The 18,083-nt window shown below is 40.6% G+C and overlaps 1 protein-coding gene across 1 annotated transcript in view; it reads right to left on the reverse strand.

The window, feature by feature from the left end:
• The window catches only part of srbd1 (S1 RNA binding domain 1), a 273,132-nt gene that overhangs the window by 252,378 nt on the left and 2,671 nt on the right, over nucleotides 1–18,083 (reverse strand). Inside the window, exons 2-6 of the mRNA XM_043695659.2 lie at nucleotides 12,933–13,000; nucleotides 9,947–10,184; nucleotides 3,645–3,971; nucleotides 1,435–1,601; nucleotides 436–553 (exon numbers count right to left, since the gene is read on the reverse strand). Of these exons, the coding sequence (XP_043551594.2) occupies nucleotides 436–553; nucleotides 1,435–1,601; nucleotides 3,645–3,971; nucleotides 9,947–10,184; nucleotides 12,933–13,000 (918 nt within the window). The remainder of the gene's footprint in view (nucleotides 1–435; nucleotides 554–1,434; nucleotides 1,602–3,644; nucleotides 3,972–9,946; nucleotides 10,185–12,932; nucleotides 13,001–18,083) is intronic.

Here is an 18,083-nt window from a genome sequence, read left to right on the forward strand (position 1 = left end):
CTCTGTAAACAAAAGAAATATATTCAAGGTGCCTTGTATTATTTTGTTGTGATCATTTGGAATTCTTACATCTGCCATGATGAGCAAAGTGATTATAGTTATTACATAAAAGTATTACTCAGTTTCCATTTGTAGTTCTAACCACTAATCAGAAATGCAAAAATAATTCAAAGGATCAGAAATGTGAATTCAGAAAAAAAGTGCGTAGGAAATTTAGTTCATACAACTGCTGGGCAGTTTGTGTGATTCAATTGAAACCAAATTTTAAATAAATCAAACGTAATTTAGACAAATTGCTTTGAAACTAGATATTCACAAACTAAAATAAATAAATCAGGAATAAAACAAATGTTCTAAGCTTACTTTTGTTTTTACAAAGATTATAAAGCAGATTCCTTTCGAAATGTGCACTTACAAACCAACTATTTTACTAACCACATGTTCCACTTCTTCCACAGTCTGGCAGTTCAACAAAGCTTTATTTAAAAATGATGTAAGTTTTTCTTCTTTTGCTAATTTCTGGATGGCTGTGTGTGCTTTCTTTATTACTGTGCTAAAATAAAAAATAAATACCTTTAGTAACATAATGGTTTAAGGACTTCACACAAAAACTGGTCTGTGCAACTGATTCCCATCAAACAGGTAATTTAATAAAACTCAACCTGACCTGATGATTGCTCGCAACACAAAAGACTTGGCTGAAGCTGTTTAACGCCCAAACTGAGCTGCCAGAAGAGGGCTTTTCAGATACTCTGCAGGTCAGGAGTGGGGATCATGAATAGAAGAAAAGGATTGTGCAGTATGCCATCTTCTGGTACAAGATGAAACAACTACAATATCCAGAAAACAGCAGTCAGCCACTGTGGAAGAATGTCAATATCTGATTCATCCTTTGCCTCAAAAGGTTCTGATCTTCATTTCAGTTACTCAAAACTTCAGCTTAAGAAAACCAAATGCCTTCAACTTATCACAAATAGTTGTGCATTTTAATTATATTTTGTTAGATACAGACTACATTTGCACTGTATCCAATCAAAATTAATGCCCATGCATTATGAACACAAATGCTAATGTTGTTACTTTGGTGAACTAAAATACCTTAAAGTCATCTTTCTGAATTTTGTAGATTGTCAATCCTGCTATCCTGGGATGTTATTTCTGGTTTTAATTGCATAACATACTGAGGAAAACTAAACTAAAAGTAAGTTCAAAATGATAACATTCATAGAACTAGATCCAAACTTTTATTATTGCACTAAAAAAGCTAAAAGAAAAAGTAGGCAAACTCCATTTAATACTTGCTTTTATAATTAAATCTACAACTATAGACAAATATTTCTCAAAAAAACTCAAAGAAGCCATATTTGTGTAAAAAAACAATTTTGTTTAAGGGAGGACATAGTACAATATTTCTTTATTGCTCAAGTTTCTTACGTCAATTCTTCAAGTGTCTGTTGTACTTCTCGTAAAGTATCAGCATCCATGTTGTTGGTAAGCTCTTTTCGATATCGGGCAATAAATGGAATAGTGTTTTCTTCCTTAAATAGACGAATGACATTTGCACATGCCCATGCATCTGTGTTTGTCCTCTCAGACAAAACCTAGAGGTACAACAGGTTCTATTAATATATCTATGGGTTCAAGTAACACTGGAGTCACACTGCTACACACATTATTGCCTCCTTAGATTAGAAGATTATTGAAAATATATAAACATCTCATGGTATCATCCATGTTAGGTCAATCAAGAGTAATTGGTCCAATGCTCCATTGCAAGTGCCTTTCTAATGTAACAAATATGAGGTCTAGAAGATTAAATTTAAAAATGCCAGAGCATAGATGAAGGAGGTCAAGTGACCTGTTGTCTGCCCAATAATAAGCCTGGGTAATTTGATAGTTAGAAATCAAAGGAACGTAGATTATGAGCTGTGAAGATGAAACAAGGTATTTACACTTGAAGACAATGGGGTTTACAAGGAATAAATAGTGAATCTCCCAACATCCCAGAAAGGTGTTTGAGATATTGTTTGTAAATAGTTGTGCTATAATTTATCCATTTACTCCTATTACAAGAGCAACTTGGGATTCAGGGTAGCTAATTAGTATTTCTAAATGGATAGAAGACTAATATTTTAAATTATTTGAGGAACACAGCAGAAGAAACCAATTTTGAGATCAGTTTATATGCTATATTACAAATAAATGAACAGGTCGAGGTTCAGTGTGGTCAACAGAAAAAGGCATTTGGCCTTGTGAGCTACATAAGCCAAATATTAGACGAGGATGACCTCTAATCAGAAAGCCACATCTTGCAGCTTTCTCCAAATTCTAGGACACTCATTCTGATGTGGCCAGGGGTGAGAAGAATCATCAGAATAGGCTTTACTGCCAGTGGTTATTTTAAGATATGCTTCAAAAGCTGAAGGTGGTGCCCAGATAGAGCCAGGCAAACTTACAACTGGGAAAAATGAGGAAAATAGGAACCCATTAGAAGGTACAAATAATAGTGTTCGCTAAAAGGGCTAATTCTATGGAGGGTGCAATAGTGCATAAGGAGACTGTCAAGAGTTTTGTCATTGTTAATAAATTACTAAAAAAAACTGTGAATTTAAAATGTAAAGTCTAGTCAGATCATTCTTTCAGCTAACAACTGGAAGCTTGAATCTCTCAAAAAGAGATTGCAACACTGGCTTCATCCCAAACTCACCCCACCCTTTTCCACCATAGCCATAGTGTAATGAAAAGAAACAGATTTAGCTGATAATACTTCGTCTGTTCTAAAAAGTGAGATTACCAACAAGAGCACTATTTTTGAGCGAAGTATCAATTTCCTGGAATCACAAAGGCTTCCCATCCCTAGCTACTGTTTAACAACAGTAGTATGCAGAAAACAAATGGGGCATTGGGAAGAACTTAAATTGAATGGGCTGCCAATACATAAGGGGTTGAAATCCAAAGAGACCAAACTCTGAATAAATAATTTTGGAAGGATACAACACAGGAGGCATTTTTTTTTAAAAAGTAGTATTTTTTGGATGTGGGTAACTATATCAAGATGACATTTGTCCTAATTGAAACCAACAAATTAACTGAAGCTTAGCTATTTACCATGGTGGGACTTGAGCACTCAACCCTCAGAACTACTCAGTTCACTACATAACTAATAAGCTATAGCATCTGTTGTAAAGGAGAAGCATGGATTAATTTAAAATCAAGTTATAGCTTTAAGTTAGAGGCAGTGCTGGAATTCAGAAGCCAATGTGTAAAATAGTTTTGGTTTTACACTGCCGTAACCTTCTTATATCAAGCAATTATTTGGCGTAAACAACAGTTGGAGTAACAAGTCAGTAGTGAGGCAATGAATAGTTTAGGGACTCATGTCAGATAAGCAGCGATGCAACACATGTCCTACCTCATTTTATAATATCATGTGAACTGAATACTAAAGGTAATTCAAGCACACAAGATAAATCTGTATTATTGCAACTATTTATTTTTTAAAAACTCTTCAAAATTCAAACTTTGACAATAATACCATTCCTCATGTGCTGTAATTGAACAAAGGAACATAAACATTAGGGACATGAATAAACAAGCCTTTCAAGTCTGCTCTATCATTCATTAAGATCAATTGATGCGCATACCTGGGTTATATTCCAGTTCATTTGCGTTTCCCCAATTTCTACACATCCTCTTTGTAGTTTTACTGGTTTCCCAACTGGACAATTCTCAGTCTTCTGCTTTTTTAAAGCTGGTTCCTCCCATGTGAAAGACACATCCGGTTCTTCCTTGATTTTCCTGTTATCCAAATATGTGCTTGTTGATGGTTGCTCCACCTTAACCACACAATGTTCATTTTCTTTTTTAATTTGTATTGCAGGTTGTGGAGTCATCTGTTCCACGTTTTTAAAATTTTGCTTAATTTGCAAAGATAATTTATCTTCATTGTTATTCAATACTGTTGGTTGACCCTGTCAGATAAACAGCACGAGACATACGGAAATGAAGCAAATCATTTGAAAACATTTACAGTTTAGTGTTAATTCTAGACAAACCTAACCAATCAATTTCACTACTTCCAAAAAAACAAAATCAAATGCACACACTACACTTTTAGTTTCCTGAGTTTAGTGAGAATATCAACAATGATCTATAAAAGGAGAACTGACTCCTGCTCTCCTGTTACTTTTTTATCCCTTGCAATTCCCAACTCTTGAAATCATGAATGCCTAGTTGGACCTCTTATCACAATCCAGTAAATCCAGCACCCATTATTCATGTGTGTGCTGATTCAATGGTGATGGAATGGGAACAGGAATATCAAAACCATCCTCACTTATATTCTCAAAGGGGCGTGCTTAAGAAAGAAATCAGGAAGACGAAGAGGGGGTATGAGATAGCATTGACAGATAAGGTTAAGGATAATCCAAAGAGGTTATACAAATACTTTAAACACAAGAGTGTAACTAGAGAACAGGGTAGGGCCTCTTAAAGATCAAGGAGGTTGTCTCTGTGCTGAACCCCAGAATATGGGAGAGATACTAAGTGAATATTTCAAGTCAGTTTTTACTGTGGAGAAAGAAATGGAGTCTAGAGAATGCAGAGAAATAAACTTTGATGTTTTCAAAACAGTTCACATTATAGAAGAGGACGTTCAGGAGGTCTTAAGGAATATAAAAGTGGATAAATCTCCTGGATCAGATCTAAATGTATCCCAGATATTATGGGAAGTAAGAGAGGAAACTGTGAAACCCTTTGCAGAAATATTTGCATCATCTTTAACTAGAGGTGAGGTGCCTTATGACCAGAGGGTGGCTAATGCTGTCCCTGTTTAAGAAAGGTTGTAAGGATAAACCAGGGAACTATAGATCGGAGTCTGACTTCAGTTGTTGGTAAATTTTCGGAGGTGATTACAAAAGATAGGATTTATGGACATTAGGAGGGGCAGAAATTGTTTGCCCGAAACGTCAATTCTCCTGTTCCCAGGATGCTGCCTGACCTGCTGCGCTTTTCCAGCAACACATTTTCAGCTCAGAAATTGATTAGGGACAATCAGCATGGTTTTCTGCAAGAAAAATCGTGTCTCACCAGCCTGAGTGAGTTTTTTGATAATATTACCAAAAAGATTGATGGCAGCAGTGCAGTAGATGCTGTTTATTTGGACTTTAATAAAGCCTTTGACAAGGTCCTGCATGGTAGGCTAATTAGTAAAGTTAGGCCACATGGGATTCAGGGTGCGCTTGCCAATTGGATACATAATTGGCTTAAAGGTAGAAGATGGAGTAATAGTGGAGGCCTGCTTTTCGGACTGGAGGCCTGTGACCAGCGATGTTCCACAGGGATCAGCTCTGGGTCCTCTTTTGTTTGTCAGTTATTTAAATGATTTGGATGAGCATGTAGAAGGCATGGTTAGTAAGTTTGTGGACAACATCAAAATTGTTGGCATAGTAGACAGTGAAGAAGGTTTTTTACAAAAGAATCTTGATCAAATCGGCTGATAAATAGCAGATGGAATTCCATCTAAATAAAGGCGAGGTATTGCATTTTGGCACAACGAACAAGGATAGGACTTATCGAATTAATGGTAGCATAGTGTTGTAGAATGGAGGGACCTGGAGTACAGGTACATAATTCTTTGACGTTTGCATCAGATATAGTCAGTGTTGTTTATAAAGGCGTTTGGCACACTTGCCTTCATTGCTCAGTCATAGAGTCATAATCATAGAGTCATAATCATAGAGATGTACAGCATGGAAACAGACCCTTCGGTCCAAACTGTCCATGCCAACCAGATATCCCAATGCAACCTAGTCCCACCGGCCAGCACTCGACCCATATCCCTCCAAACCCGTCCTATTCATACACCCATCCAAATGCCTCTTAAATGTTGCAATTGTACCAGCCTCCTCCACTTCCTCTGGCAGCTCAATCCATACATGTACCACCCTCTGCGTGAAAATGTTGCCCCTTCGGTCTCTTTTATATCGTTCCCCTCTCACCCTAAACGTATGCCGTCTAGTTCTGGACTCCCCGACCCCAGGGAAAAGACTTTGTCTATTTATCCTATCCATGCCCCTCAATTTTGTAAATCTCTATAAGGTCACCCCTCAGCCTCCAACACTCCAGGGAAAACAGCCCCAGCCTGTTCAGCCTCTCCCTGTAGCTCAAATCCTCCAACCCTGGCAACATCCTTGTAAATCTTTTCTGAACCCTTTCAAGTTTCACAACATTTTTCCGATAGGAAGGAAACCAGAATTGCATGCAATATTCCAACAGTGGCCAAACCAATGTCCTGTACAGCTGCAACATGGCCTCCCAACTCCTGCACTCAATACTCTGACCAATAAGCGAAAGCATACCAAACGCCTTCTTCACTATCCTATCTACCTGCGACTCCACTTTCAAGGAGCTATGAACCTGCACTCCAAGGTCTCCTTGTTCAGAGGACCTTACCATTAAGTGTATAAGTCCTTTGAGCATAGGAGTTGTGAAGTCATGTTGGAGATTGTACAGGACAGTGATGAGGCCTCTTCTGGAATACTGTGTCCAATTCTGGTCGCCCAATATAGGAAGGACATTATCAAGCTGGGAGGATTCAGAAGAGATTTACCAGGATGTTGAGGTGTATGGAAGGTTGAGTTGTTAACGAAGGCTAGATAGGCTGAAACTTTTTTCACTAGAGTGTCGGAGATTGAGAGACAATCTGATAAGAAGTTTATAAAACAATGAGAGGTATAGGTGCAGTTAATGAGAGTTGTCTTTTCTCTAGGATGGGGGATTTCAAGACTCGGGGGCACATTTTTAAGATGAGAGGAGATAGATTTAAAAAAGACATGAGAGGAAATTTTTTTTAAACACCAAGGGTGGCTCACGTCTGCAATGAACTTCCCGAGGAAGTGGTAGATGTGGGTACAATTATAATGTTTAAAAGACATTTGGATAAGTACATGATTAGGAAAGGTTTGGAGGGATATGGGTCAGGAGTAGGCAGGTGGAACTAGTTTAGTTTGGGATTATGTTCAGCACGGTCTGGTTGGACCAAAGGGTCCGATTCCATGCTGTATGACTAAAAGCCACATACACATTTTCAACAGGATGAAGTGAATTGAATTTATTGTCACATGTACAGAGGCACAGTGAAAAGCTTTGTCTTGCGAACAATACAGGCAGATCACAGAGTTAAATAGCATAGATACGTAAATAATAAGTAAACAGCTGCAAAACAAAAACACAGGTACAGGTGATTGCTAAGAGTTTGTGAGTCCATTCAATATTCTAACAGTAGGGTAGAAACTATTTCTAAATCATCTGGTGCGTGTTGAGGCTTCTGTACCTTCTCCCCACTGGTAGAGGTTGTAGAAAAGCATTACCAGGATGGGATGGATCTTCGAGAATGCTGGTGGCCTTTCCTCGACAGCGGGCCTGGTAGATGGATTCTACAGATGGGAGGTTGTGATTGTCTGGGCCAAGTTCACCACTCTGTAACCATCTCCGATCGTGAATGGCAGAGTTGCAATACCAGGTAGTGATACATCCAGACAGAATGCACTTGATGGCACACCTGTAACAGTTGGCCAAATTTGCCAAATTTCCTCAGCTGCTCAAGGAAGAGACGACGTCGTCGTTGGGCCTTTGTAACTAGTGCATCCACATGAAGAGTCCAAGAAAGCTTGTTGTGGAGAACGACTCCAATGAATTTGTCACTCTCCACTCTTTCCACCTCTGTGCTGTTAATGTGTAGGAGATATGAGTAACATCTTGCCGAAAGTCAATAATGAGTTCCTTGGTTTTGCCGGCATTGAGAGCTAGGTTATTCTCAGTGCACCATTTTTCCAGGTCTTTCACCTCCCGCCTGTAGTCTGTTTCGTCACCATCTGAGATTTAACCGACTATGGTGGTGTCATCAGCTAACTTGTAAATGACATTAGTCTGGTATCTGGCGACACAGTCATGGGTATACAGAGAGTACATTAGGGGGTTGAGTACGCATCCCTGAGGGGCTCCAGTGTTGAGCGTTAGTGAGGATGAAATATTATCCCCAATCTTCACTGATTGTGGCCTGTGGGTCAGGAACCTGAGGATCCAGTTGCAGAGAGTGGGCCTTAGTCCGAGATCATTAAGTTTAGTAAACAGTCTTGAGGGGATAATAGCCTTGAAGGCTGAACTGTAGTCAATGAGTAGGATTTTTATTTAGCTGTTCTTGGTGTCAAGATGTTCTAGGGAGGAGTGAAGGGCAAGTGATACGGCATCTAACGTGGATAAGCAAATTAGAGTGGGTCAAGAGTAGTGGGAAGGCTGGAGTTGATTAATGCCACACCAGCCTTTCAAAGCACTTCATGACCACCGAAGTTAGGGCCACTGGGCGGTAGTCATTGAGACATGCTGCATGAGCCTTCTTAGGCACAGGGATGATGTTGGCCCTCTTGAAACAGGCAGGGACAGCGGCCTCTGCAGGGAGAGGTTGAACATGTCAGAGAAGATCTCTGCCAGTTGGCGCATGCTCTGAGCGCACGGCATGAAAACTGATCTGACCTCTGACGCAGTGACTATTGGGATAGGTTCATTAGGACTTGTCAGAATAGGTATTACCTCTGCCGAAATTCTGCTCAAAGCGAGCACAGAAGGCATTGAGACGATCTGGGAGAGATTTGTCATCGTCTGCTATCTTGCACTTTCTCTTTATAGAACCTGCAATTGCTGTTTATCATTCAGATGTGGGAGCTGCAAAAATTTTCCCTTTCATAATCTAGGGTCCTACCAGATTAATGTAACTGGGAATCAAATCAAGAACTCCAACATTTAACTGGATAAACAGCAGCTTGGAGTTTCCATGAGCACATTTTAAAAGTTAATTTATCAATTCTGCATTATCTTACAATTTGGATATATCCACCATCATTCAGCATTTTAACTTTATTTATAATTGTGGCAAATTTTTAATTATTTCAATTATTTTAAAGCATTTCAAAGTTGCAAATCTTTGTAAAAGAACATATCACTCATTATGTTGGTACATAAACCTATTTTAGCATGAACTAATTTAAAAAAAAAGATTAAACTTAGGCCCAGAATTCAAATATGCTTGGGTACACAGAAATATCCTGTAGCACCTACTTCCCTGAAGATTGACAATGTGAATGCTCAACTTTGTCATTTCCTTATTCATCAACCCTTTGGCAGCTCATTGTTCGGTATTGTCCATATAAAGTGGAAGTCACAAGTCTTGAAATTTTATAAGCCAGAAATGTTAACTCAGTTTTTAGTCAACAGAGATCCCTGCATGATCTGCCAAGTATCTCGAGCTAGTGTCGATTTCAGTTCAGAGTTCTGGCATCTGCTGTATTTTGCCTTTTTGTCACAGGTTTTGTTCCCTAGCTGTGTTTGCTCAACCAATTTCACCAAGAATGACAATACATCACCAGCAATGAATGAAATGTAGGAGGTGAGAGGAGGGTGGTGGCAGTTGTTTGGATCTAGCGGGACTGACAAATGTTTCCATTCAGGGATTTTTCTCCAAATAACCAATTCTGAAGAGAGATAACAGCAAACTTTGGATGATTAAAAAATATAACGTTCTCAGGAGATGTGCTTTGGTGTACCAGATTGCAGACAGCTGGTAATATGATACTTGTTTATTCTGCTGACTTTCCCTACCCCACCATTAACTGAGATCTCTAAACAAAGGCATAGTGGTCTCAAGATTTGTGACAGTCACTCTGAAGCAAGCTGCTTGAAACGGAATTAAAAAAAGAGAGTTTGTCTTTCTTTTTTCCCCATTTTCCACTTTGCAAGAAGCAACTTTTACTTCCCACAGATGATACAACCAAGATGAGAAATATGGTTGTATGATCTCATATCTTATTCCACAGACACAATATGTCAGTGCATTACCAGGATGCCCAATACTAAATATGCTCTTGAAACCTGACGGTGTACGTTTCCTTACCATTACAGTAGGATCCACTTTGGTCTTTTCTGGTGTATTTTTCCTGTTCTTTTTAACTGCTGTCTTTTTTGGAGATCTTTTCACCGATGTCTTTTTTATATCTGTACTTCCTGCTTTAGACTTGACTTGCCTTTTTGCAATCATTGGTCTTGCTGTAGATTTCTTTGGTTTCCTTGCAATTTTATTTTTTGGAATCCATTCTTCCTCCTCCTCTTCTTCAGAATCAGATTCTGAAGTTCTATGCAAAGATAATTATAACCAATTCAATAGAAAATAATGTCATATAAAAGAATACATTCCATTCCATTCTCTTTCTTTTCCAAATGCAGTGACTCATGCTCTATGGACAACCGCCATACTATACGCTGCGAAAGCTAACTCATTCAAGTCACCTATTCTTGAGCTATAGCTGAGGAAAGAAACCATCCAGCCGATTCAATTGCAGAAACATCAAATTTAACCCTGTCTATACTTTCCATCGAGGGTTTACTGGATTCTTTACAAAAGATTTTTGTTTGCTGAATCAGAGCAACCAGGATATTTACTACTAACTCGATTGATACTGCCTAATCAGAAAAATCAGCCAGTATTGCCCCATCCAAACAGCATACATATTTTGCTTGGAATGTGTCTGGATAGTTCAATATAAAAACATGGCTTTTTTTCTGCCCATTAGTATTGTACAGGGTGCAAAAGAACAATCTAGAATAATTCTTGGGTAATGCTGCAAAACATTCCATTTCATTGTAGAATTTTGAAATTATCAATCATTTGTAGTACATCATTACACCCCAGTTCTTTAGCAGATAATCATATCTCACTGTAGGAAAAAACAAATATAGTCCAAGGTGTTATGCATTTCTTTTATTTAGGGTCTACAGTAACAGCCCCAACACAAGTATTTCTCAACCTCAAGCTCAGAGAGATCAGTCCTAATTTCTACGATACAGGCTGTGGGTTTCGACCACCAGCTGATCCCAATCCATCACTCTCAAGTCCCTACAACAAAGTATCTCTATTCACAATTTATATATATTAAACAGATGGCATTATCACATTTTTATCTATGTACATAGATGGTCTAGGACACAGCACATAAAAAAGTCTAATGCCAGTGATCAGATAACCCCAATTTGGCTAACACCTTCATTCATGTGTTGACTTCTGCTTGTCCTGTCTGACCGACCCATCACATGCCTATCCAATACTGTTCTTAATTTGATGATCTAACTTCCCCTAATGTCATTTCATGGAACACCTTTCATTCAACTTGCAACATGTGTGAGATTTTGGGAGCGCTTAGAAAAACAGCCAAGTCAGTATCAGGGTAGTTTGTGGCTTTATTACAGTTTCCCAAGGCAATGGGATCCAAACTGGCCCTGCTCAAAAAATAAAATCAGGATTACCTACCTATCAACATATCACTTTTGCACCCAAAATCTCTTTTTGTGACGTTAGACATCACTTTGCCTTTTCCCTCCCATTTCCCACTACCTCAACACACCCTACCCTGACAGAAAAAAATATAGTATTTTCATTGCCAGCCAGCTCCAATCTTTACATGACAGCTTTGAATGAGATATAAGAATTTGTTGAAAAAGATTTGGGTGACTTTAGCCACCGGGATCAGTGTCGGGGCCAACAATTATTTTCAATATACATTAATGACTTGTATGATGGAAGTGAATTTACCAGCGCCAAGTTCAAAGATGACACAAAAATAGGTAGGAAAGGAAGCAGTGATGATGACACAGTGTCCACAGCCAGCATAAGCAAGTGGATAAAAACTTGACCTATGGAATACAATGTCAGAAAATTTAAGCTTATGTATTTTGGCAGAAAGAACCGATCAAAATACTATTTGTCATGAAGAAAGAATGCAGAAATGTGCAAAGTAGGTTCACTTGGCCAACTGTGGGTTTTGAGAGTTTTTTTTTTAAAATGAGGAGAGGTTAAGTGGTCTGGGTGCTTTGGAGTTTATAAGAATGAGAGGAGACCATATTAATACATGCAAGGTCCTTAGGGAAGATGATAGGATAAATGCAGACAGATTGATTGTGGGAGAATCTAGGTCCCGAAGGCAGAATCTTAGGTGAAGAGTCACCCTTTAAGACAGAGGTCATGAGGAATGTCTTCTCTCAGAGGATAGTGAATCTGTAGAAGTGTGTGGACTGGATCATTAAGTATATTCAAGACTGAAGTACTCAGTTTTAAAATCAGTAAGAGAATCAAGGATTAAGGGGAAATAAAGTAAAGCAATGCGAAGTTGACAATTATCAGATTAGCCGTTATCTCATTGAATGGCACAGCAAGTTTGATGGGCTGAATGGCCAAAGTCTGCTTCTACATCTCTTTGTTTAATCCTAACCACTCAAATACATTTTATTGTTTTAAGTATACGTATACAGGCCCATCGGTCCAGGAGGAGAAAGGCTCCCTGTGACAGATCTCAGGAGTGCAGTGATACAAATGCCCCACAAATTGTCTGGCTCTCACTACCAGCCAGCTGCTATTTTCTGCAAAGTTCAGGCATTCAGCTGATAGGGCCTTGGACTGCTACACTGAGGATGGTTGAGAAAGGATACTCACCACATGCCAATTTCAGTCCTAGTTTATAGTCATTATGTTGATGAATTTTTGCAAAATAAAAATCTTGAAGATTCATAATTTAAGCAGTTTTCATATATCAATACATATACATATTTATGTAAAGGCAAACATTAAGCACAAGAAATGTTAATTAAAAATACTTGATTCTTAACTGAAAACAGACTGATAGAAATAGTAGCCTATCACTGCAGATTGATGCACAACAGGTCTTGTAAGTAGGGGTTATTCAATTTTATAGAGATTACATTTTAAACAAAACAAATTAAAACAATCTAATGCATTGAAAATCAAATGTTTAACTATTCATCTTGTAAACTATCAGAAGGAATTCTCACTACAAGTTTAAAATTTCAACTGTTTGAAGAACTGCACTTACGCATTAAGAAATGAATCATCATCTTCTGAAAATGGTCGCTTTTGACTTAACTTTGTTATTCCCGACATCTGTAAATTAATTTGAATCAGTTTCATTTTAATCTGGAAAATGAAATTCATTTCACTTGTAGAGTAAAGTCTAATTAAACTAAGCAATGAAAGTAAGCAAGCAACACTCCATTACTGACACAATGTTTGTCATCAGCCGGTTTTTCTCTTTTTTTTCCTTAAATAATGGAGCATCAGTTGCAACATTCCAATTAAAATGCACAATTCCCAAACAAAGTATTTTGAAAATTAATCTTCAATTTTTCCTCTTCACTGAATAAGAGTTGCCTCTCCTCATATGGTCTTGTGCCAGTTACCCTTTTTATTTCTAAATCCTTATTACTAACTTTATAAATTACCAAATACAATCACATCCAAGATCAAAATATTAAGTGCAGAGGTGAATTATTAAATTTGCTTCCTCACAGACAAATTATGTAATATTTCAGTCATACATTACTTTTTTTGTTTGCAGGTCCCACTTAGGCATAAACCACTAAGGAAGAAAGCAGATGGCGAGCATACAACCAGATTTAAATTTAATTATATTGGAGATTTTAGATATTTTTAAATCAACCTGCTCAGAGGTATCATGATAGAGTCCATGATTGGACTCAGGTAGGACTTGAATCCAGACCTCTAACCCAGAGGTAGAAAGACTGCCACTGGCCACAAAAGCCCAGCTCTTAAGTATGTAAATTTACAACAAAACATTTGCAAATCTCAAATGGTTTTTGCTATTTAAATCCAAGTATAGGGACCTGAGGGGGTAACTTTTCTTTTATACAGACAGTGTGCAATGTGGAATGAACTGCCAGAGGAAACGGTAGAGCAGACACAGTTACAACATTTAAAAGACATTTGGATAGGTACCTAAATAGGAAAGGTTTAGAGGGATATGGGCCAAATGCAGGCAGATGGGACTAGTTTAGTTTGGGAAACTTAGTCAGCATGGACGAATTGGACTGAAGGGTCTATTTCCATGCTGTATAACTCTATGGCTCTGTTAAACATCCATATACAGCATGACCTGAACATTTAGGCTTGAGCTGTTAGTGGCAAGTGACATTCAAACCACACAATGACCCTTGATTTTCAACAACACTACCATCACTGCAGCCACACAATCAACCGTGATGTTCATTGACACATCCTAGTTATTACCATTGACAATATGCTGAACTGGACCAGTCAAAAAAAATGTTGCAACTACAACAGAAGGCCAGAGGCAAGGAATTCTGCAGAAAATTACTCACTTCCGGATTCTTCAAAGCCTTCCTCCATCTAAAAGACCAAAGTCCAAATTGACGGAATATTCTCTACTTGCCTCGAGTGCAGCTCCATAAACACCAAGAAGCTTAATATCATTCAGAAAAAAGCAGCCTACTTGATTGCAACTGTTTGCCAGTGTTTGATGAGGTGCCAACCTCTACTGTCTAGATGGTGAAGGAAAAATGGGTGGGATTATTACCACCCAAGAATTATCCATCACAGTCATTGGATTATAATTCTGGAACTCCAATCTTAACAGAACTGTAGGTGTTCCACACTACATACGCTGCAGAAATTCAAGGTGGTCGATGACAACACACAGGTCTAACCCACCACCAACCCTCAATCCCTCTCCTCTTTCAGAATTGTCATGGTAATTTTGTTTGTTTTCCAATCCTGGATAATTGGAAATATCCTGTGCTTAAATACTTGAAAATATTAGTAAGTTTTGAAAAGTTTTTGAAAATATCAAAGCTATTGTCTTCACTCCCTGCCATAAGTTGCTTTGAAGAACTTTCTCTCCATAGCAGGTTTGTCTTTGAACCAGATGGGTCACAACTTTTGATTTCACATTCGACCCCAACTTGGAAAAATCTTCTGTCAAGATTGGAGTGGTGCTAAAAAAGTACAGCAGGTCAGGCAGCATCTGAGGAGGAGGAGGAAAATCGACTTTTCGGGCAAAAGCCCTTCCTGATGAAGGGCTTTTGCTCGAAAAGTCGATTTTCCTCCTCCTCGGATGCTGCCTGACCTGCTGCACTTTTTTAGCACCACTCCAATCTTGACTCTGATCTCCAGCATCTGCAGTACTCACTTTGCCTTGGAAAACCTTCTGCTGAAACCTTTTCCCTTGTGTTTGTTAGCTTTATGTTAGACTAATCCTGGATACCGTCCCTTTTTCTACCCTTTGCAACCTTGAGGACACTCGAAACTCCTATTCATGCCTTACTTGCACTGAGTTCCTGTTCACCCATCACACCTGCCCTAACTGACTTACAAAGGTTTCTGGCTAAGCAATATCTTGTTGCTAAAACTCTCTTCCACAGCTTCATACAACCTTATGAAATAAGAACAGAAGTAGGCCATTCAACCCCTCAAGCCTGATCTGCCATTCAGTAAGACCAAGACTGGGTCTATCAGCGTTTCAAATTCCACATTCCTGTCTACTCTACTTGACCTCACACTGCTACCAGACTTAGAAAGATATTGCTGTTCCTTCGCTGTTGCTGGGTCAAAATGTTGGAAATCCCAACCCAGCAGCATTGTGGGTCAACCTACAACACAGTGGTTCAAGAAGACAGTTCATCACCACCTCCTCACAGGCAACAAGGGCGGACGACAAATGCTGGCCTAGCCAGTAACGTCCAAGTCCCATGAGCGTATAAAAGAAAAGACTTGATTGAATAAATGGCTGCTTCACCGAGAAGATGTGTCTTGAGCCTTGGATAATGATGTGGTAAATGGGCAAGTGCTGCATCTTCTACAAATGCATGGAAAAGTGCCATGGCGTCAGGAGAAGGTATTGGAAGTGGAGGAAGAGTTGACCACGGTATCCTGGAGGAAAGAGACCATGCGGAGTGCTGACAAAAGAGGTGGCAGAAATGGCAGCTTATGGGTTTTTTGGCTGAGAAGGCTTGTGGTGCAGAAACCAAGAACCTGGGAACCCTATCATTGTTGTGGGAGTGGGGGAATGGCCGAGGACAGAAGTGCAAAAAAATGTATCAGACATGACCGAGAGCTCTGTAAACCATGGTGACAGTGAATCCTCGGTTCAGGAGAGAGGTGGATATTTGTGAGGGCCGCCCTGTGGAAGATACGACAGAGAAGGAGAATCAGGAAGAATGGGATGGAGTCCTTACTGGAAGCAGTCTGAAAAGATGAACAGTCAAGATAACTGTAGAACTTGATGGGTATGTAATGTAGCCAGTATATTCCCACATGTGGAAACAAAGATTTTGAGGAAGGAGTGTAAGCAAATCAGAAATGGGCCAGGTGAAAGCGAACGCAATGTAGACATTGCAAGCAAAATTGATCATTTTTTCCAACTCCTGGCAAGACAGAGAAGCAGCACCAATTATGTCATTAATGTAGGGAGAAAGTGAGGTCTGCAGATGCTGGAGATCAGAGCTGAAAATGTGTTGCTGGAAAAGCGCAGCAGGTCAGGCAGCATCCAGGGAACAGGAGAATCGACGTTTTGGGCATAAGCCCTTCTTCAGGAATGAGGAAAGTTTGTCCAGCAGGCTAAGATAAAAGGTAGGGAGGAGGGACTTGGGGGAGGGGCTTCGGAAATGTGATAGGTGGAAAGAGGTCAAGGTGAGGGTGATAGGTCAGACTCGGGTGGGGGCAGAGAGGTCAGGAAGAAGATTGCAGGTTAGGAAGGCAGTGCTGAATTCGATGGATTTGACTGAGACAAGGTGGGGGGAGGGGAAATGAGGAAACTGGTGAAATCCGAGTTCATCCCTTGTGGTTGGAGGGTTCCTAGGCGGAAGATGAGGCGCTCTTCCTCCAACTGTCGTTTTGTTGTGGTCTGGCGATGGAGCAGTCCAAAGACCTGCATATCCTTGGTGGAGTGGGAGGGGGAGTTGAAATGTTGAGCCACAGGGTGGTTGGGTTGGTTGGTCCGGGTGTCCCAGAGGTGTTCTCTGAAACGCTCCGCAAGTAGCCGGCCTGTCTCCCCAATATAGAGGAGGCCACATCGGGTGCAGAGGATGCAATAGATGATGTGTGTGGAGGTGCAGGTGAATCTGTGGCGGATATGGAAGTTTCCTTTGGGGCCTTGGAGGGAGGTGTGGGCGCAAGTCTTGCACCTCCTGCAGTTGCAGGGGAAGGTGCCGGGAGTGGAGGTTGGGTTGGTGGGGGGTGTGGATCTGACGAGGGAGTCACGGAGGGAGTGGGTCTTTACGGAATGCTGATAGGGGAGGGGAGGGAAATATATCCTTGGTGGTGGGGTCCGTTTGGAGGTGGCGGAAATGACGGCGGATGATGCGCTGTACATGGAGATTGGTGGGGTGGTAGGTGAGGACCAGTGGGGTTCTGTCCTGGTGGCGGTTGGAGGGGCGGGGCTCAAGGGTGGAGGAGCGGGAAGTGGAAGAGATGCGGTGGAGGGCATCGTTGACCACGTCGGGGGGGGAAATTGAGGTCCTTGAAGAAGGAGGCCATCTGGGTTGTGCGTTTTTGGAACTGGTCCTCCTGGGAGCAGATTCGGCGGAGTCGAAGGAATTGGGAGAATGGGATGGCGTTTTTACAGGGGGCAGGGTGGGAGGAGGTGTAGTCCAGGTAGCTGTGGGAGTCAGTCGGTTTGTAGTAGATGTCCGTGTTGATTCGGTCGCCTGAGATAGAAATAGAAAGGTCGAGGAAGGGGAAGGAGGAATCTGAGACTGTCCAGGTGAATTTGAGGTCGGGGTGGAAGGTGTTGGTGAAGTGGATGAACTGTTCAACCTCCTCGTGGGAGCACGAGGCGGTGCCAATACAGTCATCGATGTAGCGGAGGAAAAGGTGGGGGGTGGGACCAGTGTAGTTGCGGAAGATGGACTGTTCCACATATCCTACGAAGAGGCAGGCATAGCTGGGGCCCATGCGGGTGCCCATGGCTACTCCTTTCGTTTGGAGGAAGTGGGAGGATTGGAAAGAGAAGTTGTTCAGGGTGAGGACCAGTTCAGTCAGTCGAAGGAGGGTATCAGTGGAAGGGTATTGGTCGGTACGGCGGGAAAGGAAGAAGCGGAGGGCTTTGAGTCCTTCGTGATGGGGGATGGAGGTGTACAGGGACTGGATGTCCATGGTGAAAATAAGGCGTTGGGGACCGGGGAAGCGAAAATCATGGAGCAGGTGGAGGACA

The sequence above is a fragment of the Chiloscyllium plagiosum genome, unplaced genomic scaffold, assembly GCF_037043375.1.
Source record: "Chiloscyllium plagiosum isolate Xiang-an unplaced genomic scaffold, Cpla_swu_hap1 HiC_scaffold_10, whole genome shotgun sequence".
Taxonomy (NCBI): Eukaryota; Metazoa; Chordata; class Chondrichthyes; order Orectolobiformes; family Hemiscylliidae; genus Chiloscyllium; species Chiloscyllium plagiosum.